Source organism: Cryptotermes secundus, unplaced genomic scaffold (genome assembly GCF_002891405.2).
Source record: "Cryptotermes secundus unplaced genomic scaffold, Csec_1.0 scaffold40, whole genome shotgun sequence".
Classification (NCBI taxonomy): Eukaryota; Metazoa; Arthropoda; class Insecta; order Blattodea; family Kalotermitidae; genus Cryptotermes; species Cryptotermes secundus.
Genome location: NW_019730583.1, coordinates 210,756 through 224,813, shown reverse-complemented (window position 1 = coordinate 224,813; position 14,058 = coordinate 210,756). Strand labels below are relative to the sequence as shown.

Below are 14,058 nucleotides of genomic sequence, written 5' to 3'. Positions count from 1 at the left end.
GAGAACACAGAAGCATGGGTTTCAAATTGGTTAAGGTACTGTAAATTAGGTGACAAAGGAAACAGCTAAGTTTTGCTTCCTTTTTATTGGTTTACTTGGTGATCCTTTATCATATCTTGTATGAAGTAAGAGGTCAGAATGATGGCAAATTGGGGAAGATGCAGAACAAAGCAGTTGTGGCATATTTTAATCCCTTGGGAATTAATTAATTTTTGAAATTAACTTTTTTGTCTCATAGATTGTTTGACATATTTTATGTTGTAGTTCATGATAACCTGTGAATTTTGAATAAATATTGTGCTGTATAGGGATCTCACTGAAAATGGCTTCACATGAAACAAACTACTAAACATCAAAGGGCTCAGATTCCCTCCCAGTATATCTGGAGAGGATAAAAAAAATGTGTATCATTTGTGATTCTTGCCCACTTAAAGATGACCACATAATTCGAGACAGACCATTTAAGTTTGGCTTCCGTATTATTGACTTGGACTAGGATGAATCCCTAATTTTCATTCTTGGTATGGTATATAAATACTTCTTCACATAATTTATAACATTAAATTACAACAGATTTGTGAATAATGTCATGAAGCTACTCATAAGTACCAGTAAGTGTTCATCATATTCTGAATTTGACCCTGTAGTCTGTATTGTAAGAAACAAACATGTTGATGGGCCAGTTGGTTCAGGATCAAAGCAGGGAATATATAGAAGCTACAAATTTCTCTGAGCATTTGCAAAAAATTGAATATAACTTATTATCTAAAACATGACTATTCACATGAAAAGACTCAGTCCTGGATTCAGATTGTGATTAATTACTTGAACAAAAGATTTACAGTGCAACTTTTTAAGTTAGTTCAATTTTGAGCCACGTTAATACATCAGCATTGTCACATGATAAAGACAAAAATTCCTCTCCTTTCTCTTTTAACTTCTAATCTGCTCAGATGCAATGAAACTATCGTTATCTAGATCCAGGGATTAAAGGTGAAGGTAAAGTTGTCCCTGTGCTTAATTAATTGAGCACTACGCCGCAAGGAAGACGTGCAAGGGAGTGGATGTGTAGATCCTTGTTTTCTAGACCTCAGCAATAGTTGAAGATGAGTGATCAGCTTCCCGCCCTGGTCACCCCTGGTGTCCATTGGAAGAGAGGCTGGGTGGGCCACAGAACCAGTCTGGATGACATGGAGAAGAGAAAAAAAAAACCGTTCCTAACTTCAGTTCATATTCTTCCTCTTGGTTGGTATATCGAAACTTGAAAGGATTCTGACGATGGTGTATACTGTACTTCTTTTGGCTTATTTTGGACTTCGCCCATCGTCTGGTAAGTAAAAGACAAAAAGCTTTTTCTTTCTAGCTCTTTCTAAGGGCCCAACTGAGTAGGTTTATCCTTCCCTATCCACCTGAAGACGGAGACAGATCCAGTCTCCGAAACGTCGTGGTTTTTTGTCTTTTTGTCTTTTACTTACCAGACAATGGATGAAGTCCAAAATAAGCCAAAAGAAGTATATCAAAACTTGTTTTGGAAGATGGTCAGAATTTATTCTCCGCCAATGTTCTTTCCAGCTTTCTTTGTATGTTGTTATTTTATAAATATTGCAAATATCTATAATTCTTATGAGACTTGATTTAATATTCTGTACTCACTTGTTCGTTCCATCATGGCATGAAGGAATTTCACTTCTGTGAATGTAATTTTAATTTCATCTTGTTTTCTCAAATTCCATTGCTGCGAACCACATAATAGAACAGAGACAACTAAGACTTTATAGAATATTTATTTTCCTTAGTTGCCTTTTTATCTAATATTCATGTTGTTCCACACATCCCTTGGTACTTCGTTTCTCTGCTGTTTATATCATTATTTTCAAAGGAGATATACATCCTAAATAACCATAATGATTCACGTATTATAATCTTTGAGCTTCAGAAACTTCACTGATCAAATTGTTCTCTTTCTTTAAAATGCCATTTCTACACATTTTGTTTATTTGTAGGTAAATGATACACACTCCGTCCCAAGTGCAAACAATATATATTATGTGTCTTTGATCTTGTTCTCTTCTACACTACATGTTTCGGCCTCTATCGGCCATCATCAGGTGTATACTCTTAACGTTGCTGCCACACTGAAACCCAGTCTAAAATTTAACATTTAAAAACACATGGTTATTTTTTTTTTTCGTATTATCAACATCTACCTCGTTGATGTGTGTCTGGTATGTAGATTATATTGCACACGTCAAATTTTCCTGTAGTAGCACTATAAAACCTTTAGTTATGATTTTAGAATCCTTTAAAATATTCTTTAAATTTTAAATTTAGAATTTAAAATTGTTAGGGTTACTCGCCCTATGTCTAAAGTGCTGGAGCGGCTAGTTCTTGTTCCACACTGTACAGGTGTTATCTGTAATATACAAATATTCGTATTATTATTTTATGTACGTAATATTTTCTTTTGTGTTTATTTTGTTATTTGTACTTACTCTGTGTGGTCTTCCTGTGTGCGTGCCGTTGCTTGTCTTTACTACGTGTGCTGTCTGATGTATTGTGTGCTGTGTTTTATGTTAGTGAGTGTAGGGGGGGAATGGGTAGTGGGGAGAGAGAGGTACCGTTAGTCTGTGTAGATTTCGTGTATCGTTTGAAATATGAGATTGTGTGTTTCTATGTGTGTATCATTCATTTGTAGGCCTTTCTTACTTATTTTATATATCCCATATTTCAAACGATACACGAAATCTACACAGACTAACGGTACCTCTCTCTCCCCACTACCCATTCCCCCCCTACACTCACTAACATAAAACACAGCACACAATACATCAGACAGCACACGTAGTAAAGACAAGCAGTGGCACGCACACAGGAAGACCACACAGACTAAGTACAAATAACAAAATAAACACAAAAGAAAATATTACGTACGTAAAATAATAATACGAATATTTGTATATTACAGATAACACCTGTACAGTGTGGAACAAGAACTACCGCTCCAGCACTTTAGACATATGGCGAGTAACCCTAACAATTTTAAATTCTAAATTTAAAATTTAGAGAATATTTTAAAGGATTCTAAAATCATAACTATAGGTTTTATAGTGCTACTACAGGAAAATTTGACGTGTGCAATATAATCTACATACCAGACACATATCAACGAGGTAGATATTGATAATATGAAAAAAAAATAACAATGTGTTTTTAAATGTTAAATTTTAGACTGGGTTTCAGTGTGGCAGCAACGTTAAGAGTATACACCTGATGATGGCCGATAGAGGCCGAAACATGTAGTGTAGAAGAGAACAAAATCAAAGACACATAATATATATTGTTTGCACTTGGGACGGAGTGTGTATCATTTATCGTGTAGAGTGCAACAGGATGCTGAGATATAATATTATTTGTAGGTGTTTCTTTAGAATTCATCCTTAGCTTCTGGCAATACAACATGGTAATCAGCATAAAAATTTTGTTAGCATACAGCCTGTGCCCCACAAGGAGCCAGCAAAGCGTAGTCAATATAGCGACTGGCTACTTTATTTATTTAGTTATTCCACTGTAAAATTCCATTAATCCAATCTAGGCTACAAATATGCCTGACGGATATAGAATAAGTCACAGACAAGTAACTAAAATACACATGCTATGAAAATAAGCATAGGTCAGATCAAACAATAAACCAAACTGTTTATCTCCCTACTTTAACATTAAACATAACATCTTAAATTTAATATTGTAAAAAATCATCATACCAAAAGGTAGATGATAACATATTTATGCCAAAATAAAGCACCTATGATACATAAAACCTCAAAAATTCACATTAAAATTAGTAATTACTATTAAAAATACCCTTCAGTGAATAAAAGGAATTCAATAGAAGGTTGTTTTTTAGAGTATTTTTAAATTGATTCTTATTATCAGACAATTTTTTTATGCAAGGAGGTAAGTGATTAAATCCCTTTATACCTATATAATAAACACCATTTTTATAGACAGACAGCCTTGGTTGTGAAGGGTAAAAATTATTTTTACCTCTGGTGTTGATATTATGTCAGGGGTCAGAGTTTGAGTCCTGGTAGGGTCAAGAATTTTCTCTTCTTCACATCGTCCAGACCGGTTCTGGGTCCTACTCAGCCTCCTATCCAATGGGTACCAGGGTCTCTTCCCTGAGGGTAAAGCGGCCAGGGCTTGAAGCTTACCACTCGCCTCCAACTAGTGCCAAGGTCAAAATCTATACATCCACTCCCCAATATGTCTTCATGGCATGTGCTTAATTAGTTAAGCACAGGGACAACTTTACCTTTTACCTTTACCCTGTGCCCCCACATATATTCCTTAGATTGCCTCTTCATCCCATTCCCACAGTATTTCCTCCATATATATGTATATTAAAAGGAGCAGGTGAAAGACTGCATCTGTGTCTAGCATCTTAATTCCTATAAAGTTATCACTTAACATATATCCCAAGTTTAAATCTGTCTTATGCTTTTATATATATTTAATAACATGTATTAGATGATGTGGAAATCTTTTTTTTTTTTTTTTTCAAAAATTATCCAGACCATTCTTTATCAACTCTATCAAGTGCCTGAAAATAATCTGTTAGGGTTGTGTATGTCTCCATGTTACATTCTGTTTCAGTGTAAATACAGTACATCATCCACACAAGATCACCCTGCTCTAAATCAACTTTGTAACTCATGCAGAATAGCTTCTGGTACGGTTTTCAGTCTGAAACATATGATTTATGAACACATTTTCTATCGAACATGTAAAATATGTGTATCTCTACAATTATAACTTTTTGTTACAGCTCTTTTAAAAAAACTTATTTGCTGCATCATTTGACTAATTTTCAGAATATATTTAAAATCATAAATTTAAAAGATGTAAGAATATGTTTAAAAATATCCTTCCTGTAATTAACTAATTCAGTATTAATTCCATTTGTAGTATCTATATCATTTGAGTTCTTTTATGCTTCAAGTTCCTCGCTTGTTAGTGTATCTACTTCCTCTTCTCCATTTTCAATTTCTGGTCCTTCCATAAAATTAGGATTGTGCAATACATTTGATAGTGTTCCGTCCATTATTTTTCTTCAGTTTTAATGATCTATAGGGTATGTATCTCTTGTATATTTGTATTTCATTATCTTACATAATTATCCAAACTTTTACATGATGAAATGAATCACAATTAGAACTTAAAAAAAAACATTATTTTTATTGATATCTGTATTATTAGCTGTAGATGTAAGTTCTGCAGTAACCTCTTTCAACTCCTAAATCCTGTGCAATTCTGATGACATGGTATTTGGTACAGTTAAGCTATACTAAAAATCTCCAGGCATTCTGAGCCACATTGGTATCTATATCTGACAAAAGATGTGTAGAATATTGTCACAAGGAACCCATCTGAAACATGTTACACAGTTTTGCAGTCTAATAGATTTATTATGTATTAACATGAAATTGTGGTAATTTTATGTGAACCATCTGGCCACTGATGCATCATGTTTATGCAATGTCCTCTTCTACTTTGAATTGTTCCATTTTGTACATTTTTCTCAGAAACATTCCATTGTGACCACTGTTGGTTCATTCTCTGCACTATTTGAAATAAATGCATATTGTGTCCATGGTGTCTCAGTTTCCTGTGTGAATAATGAAGGTTTATAGAGGTTCAGAAATACTGCAAGAACTATATAAGAGAAGAAGATGGGCTGGAACATGGTTGAGAAACAGTTTTAGTGGCAAACTAGGCACTTGGAAGATGAAGATAATGCTAAGAGTTTTTGGTGGCATGGACTGGATTACTGGCAGGCATTTGTATGAGTGGTTCAAGGGTAGTTTTGTAATTGAAATTCAAATGTTGTATTGAAACCCTCAGTGGAAACTGACTTTGTAGTATCTTACATCCTTCAACATATTGTAGAAGTGCCATACCCGATAACAAAGTGCTGTCACATAATGCAACAGGTGATGCAGGGCAGGTCCTCAAGAAAATATAGTGACAAAAATGTAAAATATGAAGCATACAAAATATTATTAAATGAATATGAATGAGCAGAAACACATAACATATGGATACAATTGTTAAAAAAAGAAGAGAATCTGTTACAAAAAATAATGAAATAATCAGGTTTCAGTGTGGTATATTTAATGTCTTTGTTGGTAGCTCAGATTATGTAGCATCAAGTGGTGGGAATATTGAACTGGAAAGGATGTGGGAGGAATCAGCCATGGCCTATTTTAAGGCACTATCCTGGACTGAGGAAAAGCATGAAACCTTCAGAATAGTCTGTGTCCCAGGTAATATTCAAATTGGGCATCTCCCAGATTGATTAGTTCAGGACCAAGTGAAGATGTATAGGGGAGTTGAGGTATAGTACTGTCATTCTTAACCTTGGCATTAGATGAAGGTGAGTGGGCAGATTGACTCCCCTGCCGCTACAACCCCTGGTACCCACTGTATGGGAGGCTAGCTGGGTCCCAGTGCCGGTCTGGACGTTGTGGACAAGAAAAAAAGTATCTTGCTCCTACCCATAATCAACCTCCCAGCTCCTCGGTTCAACCTGTATCCCAGTCATTATACTGACTGAGCGATCCCGGTTTATTGACCTACATACAGCACATGCAGCAAATAATACGTCACAAAACGTACATAATTAGTGAATACTGCGCTCACTCAAATCTTTAGGCTAGGAATCAATCGCCTGGAGTTGCAGCCATGAAGAGTTGAGGTGCAAAGGTGTCGCTAACCAACGCGTACAGGAGCAATCAAAGCCATTGCATAGAAACTCCTAGTGAAGACAATCCGGGGAGACTTAGTGCATACTACAGTGAACTGTAAAGCGCGTAAATTAGTGAAACTGTTATGATTGTGAATTTCAAGAGTCAAATCTGGTTACCAATCCAGACCTTGTCTCTAGTCACTTAACACGTGACAACTGGTGTCAGAAGTAGGATAATTTGGATTCGATTAATAAAATTGTTGGATTGGAGACCATAGTAATTATATCATAAGGCTACTAAAATGGCACAAAGAATGGAACGCCATTAGCCATTGGAGAAGAAATGAAGGTCGAGATGGATTCAGTACTGAATTAAGGCCATTCGAGGAAAGATATACGCCAACCAAAAAGAAATGAAAACACACATAGATGCTCTCGTCTCCTGGATGAACTTTGTCCAGGTCAAAACAGCGACAAACCAGAAAAAGATGAAGGCAGCGATCAAGAGCAACCAAGAAACGATGGAAACCAGGATGAATGCCTAGCTAGAAGAGACAAAGGCCTGCCGAGAAGCGATGGATGCCCCATAGAGAAGATTGAGGCTAATCAGGAAAAACTGGAAATCAAGACCGTAGCACATCTAGAAAAGTGGATGCCAAACAGGAATAAATGAAGAACATAAAGATGGTAGACCAAGAACAGATGATAGCTTACAGGAAGATCTGGAGGCCAGTCGAGAAGAAACAGAGGCCGTAGTGGAGCGTCAGGAAGTCCCTAACGGTGAGACCCGCAGTGGAGCCCTCAGAGCACTGGAGGACAGACCAGCATCTGGCCGTGGGATACCGAAACTCACTGACAAGGCGGACTCAAGATGATGTTGTACGAGAAATTCTGATAGATCGTTGGAAGTTTCCATCACAGGACTGTAGATCTGGGTTTCCAATGAGACCACGCAGGTCTGTGCACACTGTCCTTATTAGAGTACCAATTCTTTCCTCTCAGGACACTCAATCAGCCCCAAGCCTCCATCCCACTGTCCTGGCTTCTCTACACTGCTTCTGCTTCTGCTCCTTCATCCTCCACCTCATGCCTAAGACCAATGGACACGAGTTCTCTCCCTGCTTCTTAGTTCTATGCTCACTACACCCTTACCATGTTCATCCTGTCTTTTCCTAGCCCAGCACATTAAAGTCCATGCTGGCTGTCGTGTACTTGTCTCCTTTCGGTTCGCTAGGTTGTGAGAGGCAGTGTATGCTAGCTGTTCATTATGTCTCACGGGCGAGCCAACGGGAACTGACTTGCTATCGTTTGCTATTTTCAATTTCTCTTGTTCATTCATTCATTCATTTATTATAGTTCCAAAAAAATCCATAGAGCCATCTGCCTCAGATATAGAACAAGTCAATAATACAATATAGCATATAAATATACATACATAATCAGATAGTCATCATTGTCAAAATTTAAATATTCAATACAACAAAACTACTGTACAGCAATACATTCCATATATCAAAATAACATATAAAATTATATATACGATCAAAGACCACCAAGATCCTTAATATAGTAATATAAAATCTATTTTCTTAATATATAATACACCTGTATCATAACAGTAATAGCACCTTTTTCCTGAGTATTTATTCCATAGACCATTGCATTCTAGCAATAGGCAACAGTGTTCATTTAAATATACATTTTATTCATTCATTCATTTATTACAGTTAAAAAATCCACAGATGGGTCTGCTTCAAAATATAGAAGAAGTCAGCAGCGCAATATAACATATAAATATACATGCATAATCAGATAGTCATCATCATCAAAATTTAAAATACAACACAACAAAACTACTGTACAAGAATACATTTCATATATCAAAATAACATTTAAAATTACATACATGATTAAAAGACCGCCAAGCCTCTTAATATAGTAATATAAAATCTATTTTCTTAATATATGATACACTTATATTACAGCAGTGATAGCACCTTTTTCCTGAGTATTTTATTCCATATTCCGTTGCATCCTAGCAATAGGCAACAGTGTTTATTAAATATACATGAGGGATCAATCTTTATTCCAGCAGTAGTATTCTTCAACAGTATAAAAAGAACTGGTGATAAGAAACTTCTTTAACGCCACTTTAAATCCAGGAATGTCATAAGATAATTGTTTAAGCTCTGGAGGGAGGTGGTTATAAAGTTTGATACCAGAATACCATCCACCTTTCTGAAATATCGTTAAGTTTACCACCGGAAGATGCAAGTCATGATTAAATCTGGTATTACGTGTGTGGACATCAGAGTTTGTTATATAGCAATCTCTATTCTTGACAACCAGCATAAGTAAAGAAAATATATATTGCGACTGAAGTGGCAGTATATGTAACTCCTTAAACAAATTACGGCACGAATCCACATTACGAGAATTGGTAATAATTCTTATTATTCTTTTCTGTATTTGAAATATGATTTTTGCATGAGCCGAGCTCCCCCAAAATATTATGCCGTAAGATATTATTGAATGAACTAGGGAGAAATAAACAGTTTTTAGGCACTCCAAGGATAAAAGAGGTTTTAATACTCTAATTACATAGGATGCTTTATTTAATTTGGGTATCATTTGGTCAATATGGGTTTGCCATGACAATTTATGATCAATAACCAAACCTAAAAATTTTGTAACCTCCACATTGGTTATTTGTTTTTTCCCACATAGTATATGTAAATCTAAAGCTCTTGTGTTTTTAGTTACAAATTGTAGAAAGTAAGTTTTTGTAGGATTTAGTAGTAATAAATTACTACTAAACCATTTATTTAATTTTTCTAAAACTATATTTATATCTTTTTCAAATCTTGGGGTGTCAGGATTAGTAATTATTACACTTGTGTCATCAGCAAACAAGGCTGGATTCGATACATTAGATATGGCATTAGGCAAATCATTGATATATAAAAGGAAAAGCAAGGGACCTAGTATGGATCCTTGAGGGACTCCAACGGTAACAGGCTCCCATTTAGAGTAGAATTTAATTGAGTCAGAAACAACTATTACTCTCTGGTATCTATCTGATAAATAGGATCTAATTACATCATTAGCCCTTCCATTAATCCCGTAATGATTCAACTTTGAAAGCAGAATATCATAGTTTACACTATCAAAGGCCTTGTGAAGATCACGCTTGTGTTTGATATAACCCAAAATTTCGACAAATCGACTGCACCCAAACTAAGGAAGCTAGGGTCCATTAGGGACCGTTGGTACTGACTGGCGACTAACCGTTTGAGCTATGGCACTGCCCTGCCAGTGTCACTGAACAGAATTCACGTTTTCGCGCATAATATTATAGATGTACGTATGAGTAATGGTATGAGGGCTGAGCCATAAAATTGGCCCTCGCACTGCGACCTTCAGTGATCTATTGGGCTTCCCATTTGGATTAATATTACAGACCGTTACAGACGTACGTACGTTTCAGTTAGGGTAGGTTTACGCTGGCACGTCAGTATGTTGGTAACCGGTACGACCACGACCCACCATGACTTATTCAGTCCGTTGCTCTGTTTGCCACTTGCTTTCACTTTGGTTTCTTGCATGACTCATTCTTAGACCCTGAAATTGGAGTTGATATGTTACTCTGTAACATCGGTTTACTTTCAACAGATTAAATGAGGTTATTTTCCAGAAGGTACAACTCATCTTGACTAGATGCTCGTTTGTAGTTTTATTTCTCTACCAGGTAATTTGTAATGTTGGCGATAATACAATCGAGCTCACCAATACTTTGAATTTAATATTCCCCAATGCGCTTATTTCCATGTAAGCCAATTAACGTACATATAAAACTTCGGACATACAAGTGCAGGTTATGGATTAAGAATATATTCCACTCCATCATAACGTTCGATCGTAAAGATGCAGCCAGTATGTTTCTCTGAAATGTCGCTGAGCTGCTCTTAATGACGAACTTATCCGTGCCAATTCGCACGCTTGGCTATACTGAGCGATACTGAGAAAGTTGTACGGTGTAGTACTTTGAATGTCAGTTTGTGCAATAGAATTTCTGACGTGTAGTGAAAATGAAGATAATTATAATATTATCATTGCTATTTATTTCCGTGCAAAACGTAAAGTCTGCGTCCTTAGAGGTTGTAACAGATGATGAGCTTTTAAATTTGTTTAAAAGCGAGAAATATGTCATCGTTCTCTTCAGTGAGTAGCCGAGTACATCGGCCACGTGCAATTATGTTGCATATTACACACTTATAACGAAAAAAATTATTCCTAAAACAATTTTAATTAAGCATAAAGTGTTCTTCCCATACTGCTACTGTGTAATAATGCATGGCTAATACATTCGGCGCAAATTGCGTTTTAACCTGAAGACTGGTTTTGGCATTTATTTAATGATATGTTAGCTGCATAAGATAAATGGCGTTAAATGATAGGGTTGTAAAGAATGAAAAGGATGGACAGACATGGTCATGGACAGTGTAAGGCATTATTATAGCACTTGTGTGGAAGTGCTAAGGAAAACCATGAAAATTGTTAGGCAGTTTCAGGAGGGTGAGTGGAACTTTAAATCCACAAATGTGAGAGAAACTATCATTCAAGTAACAAAGGAAAGTAGCTTTTAATACTGCTAAAGAGATCATGTCAATGCTGTGGGAAGTGTAGACATGTTTGGATACTACCTATTATAAGGCAGCTACATTAAATTATTGTAACATAATTTCATCCTTGGTGAACAGAGAAGTCCATGGAGATAGGCCTAGGCCCACTGGGGCTGTAGTGCCAAGGAAAAAAAAAAGCATCCTTGTCATGAAGTAGAAACAGTAGTGTACAATATGTAACTGATTACTTTCATACACACTTTTGATACATGTCATCTAGTATATGGCTATCTTCTGTTTCTATAATGTTATATTTCATAGAAATGAGTCTCTGAAATTAAGTGCATGTTCAAATGAGTTTTCAGATACCATGGGTTGAAAATGTGATTTAATTTGGTTGAGCTGTGCTTATGGTGGGAGTGACTACCATACAGCTTAATTCTTATGTAATAAGAGTTTTAGTTGAGGTCTGTACTGTGAATTGAAGTGCTCTTGTGTTGCAGCCAAGAGGGACTGTGAACAGTGTGATAATTTTGAAAATGAGTTGATTCATTTGCGAGAAGACTTAGTAGACACTCTGAATGCTTGGGTGGTAAAAGCAGTCAGTAGTCAGCTGGTTCGACTTTACAACCCAAACAAGGAACCAGCTCTTGTTTTCTTCCGACATGGTATTCCACTGCTTTATGAAGGTACGTATTCAGTTAAAATAAATTGCATCTTCATTAGGAAGAACCTGTTGTTAACTCAGCTACACAAATGAGGCTCAAGCTCCAGCCAGGGAATTTTCTTCACTGTGTAAATTCTCTTGCGGGTTTTCCATGGTTACAGTTGCAGCTCTGTACACTCTGTATGCATTTGTTGTGTAGTAAGGTAAAAAGGTCAAGGTAAAGCTGTCTCTGTAACAGGCCATGAAGGCCCAGCGGGGTGTGATAGGTCAAGGCACTCACATCTTCTAGACATCAGCTCATATAGATGGCAGTAAAGTTGTCAGTCTTAAGCACTGGTAGCCCTCTTTACCCCCAGGAGAATTCCTGGTACTCATTTCTCTTAGAGGCTGAGTTGACCCTAGGGCAATAGTGCAGCTGGAAGGTTAGGTCAATTGAAAAATCCATACAAAGTTGTTTACATTTTATAATTCTTGTCTGGCCCATGCATGAACACATTGAGAAACATATTTCCTGTGTGATGTAGAGCAGACATTTGATCATATATCAGGGTATTCCTCTCAAATTTGTCAAGAAACAGAGTCTTAGCTTTGTGTCCACTGGTAGGATTTTGTGTTGGCACAATTTTAATGCTACAACCATAATTTACTTAAGTTGTTGGCCACTGTTCTTGATGGGTTTGAGTTAATGTCTCTTGGAACGGAGAGTATCATGATGTTTGATGTCATACCGTATGCTGATCCTCACTGTATATCAGAAGGATGTGTACTATACAGAAATCAAGTTGCTCATTAATCCTCCATATGCCATTAAATGCTGAAATGTATATACAAAGGTCATTCAATTGAAGACTGAAAATGTTAAATAGACGTTGAAATTTGCAGACAACAAGGAGACAAGTCTTCAGTGTTGTCCAATGGACTTAAATCAGTGCAACAGGACGCTAAAATATAACATTCAGTGTTGTCCCTGGTACATTTGACACACTTTCTCCAATGCTGTACTAATATGACTTGCCTAAAATATAAAATAAATTTTCTACATCTGTAATTTTTGCTGATGATACTAGCATCTTATTTTTGCATTCTAATATAAATGATCTTAGCAAGAATATTATATGGAAGCCGACATGCCGAGGAGACCTAATATGGATTCCACCTCACACTATACAAACTCTTTACTGTAATCTATTGTAAACAATTGTGAGTATTGTAACTTTACTCTCTTATTGTAATCAGCCAATGTATAGTAACTGACTTGTCCTATATCATGTAACAATGATCTATAGAGAGGACATAAAGGAATAAATATAACAATTGAAATCTTAAATGGTTGCTTTAGAGCTAATAAATTATCTTTACATTTTAATAAGACACATTGTATTCAGTTTAAAACTAAGACAGTAATGTCAGATACTTTTACATTGAATCATAATAATAAGTTTATCAGCAGTACCCTCAGTACTAAATTCTTGGGAGTTACAGCTGATAGTGCCTTAACATGGAAGAATCATACTGATGTACTTGTAAAAAAATTAAGTAAAGCTTGTTACGTAATTAGAAATATGAAATATTATATGTCTATTTCACCTGTAAGTAATCTATTATTCCTTTTTTCACCCCTTAATGGAGCTATGGTATCATCTTTTGGGGAAACTCATCTCAGAGTTCTGCTATTTCCCTTCTCCAAACAAAGGCTATCAGAGCGATGTTGGGATATAGCAGTAGTTTCGTGTAGAAACATATTTAAAGAGTTAAATATTTTATAATTTGCATCACAATATATATTTTCATTGTTAGTATTTGTATTGCAAAACAAAGTTCTTTTTCCATCAAACATTGATTCTTATACAGTGCGTATAATCAAGTGCGCGCCGCGGCTGCAATTTGCCGTGAGTCATACCACCGCAGAACGGATGCAGTCGTGGGGAGGAGTTGCAACTCCTCCCTGCGACTGCATCCGTTCTGCGGTGGTATGACTCACGGCAAATTGCAGCCGCGGCGCGCACTTGATTGTACGCACTGTA

General features: G+C 36.2%; 1 protein-coding gene across 1 annotated transcript in view; it reads left to right on the top strand.

Annotated features, from left to right (window-relative positions):
- Positions 1–10,734: 10,734 nt before the first annotated feature.
- The window catches only part of LOC111866337 (thioredoxin domain-containing protein), a 21,593-nt gene continuing 18,269 nt past the window's right edge, over positions 10,735–14,058 (top strand). The window contains exons 1-2 of the mRNA XM_023855184.2: positions 10,735–10,966; positions 11,871–12,056. Of these exons, the coding sequence (XP_023710952.1) occupies positions 10,834–10,966; positions 11,871–12,056 (319 nt within the window). The 5' untranslated portion in view covers positions 10,735–10,833. The remainder of the gene's footprint in view (positions 10,967–11,870; positions 12,057–14,058) is intronic.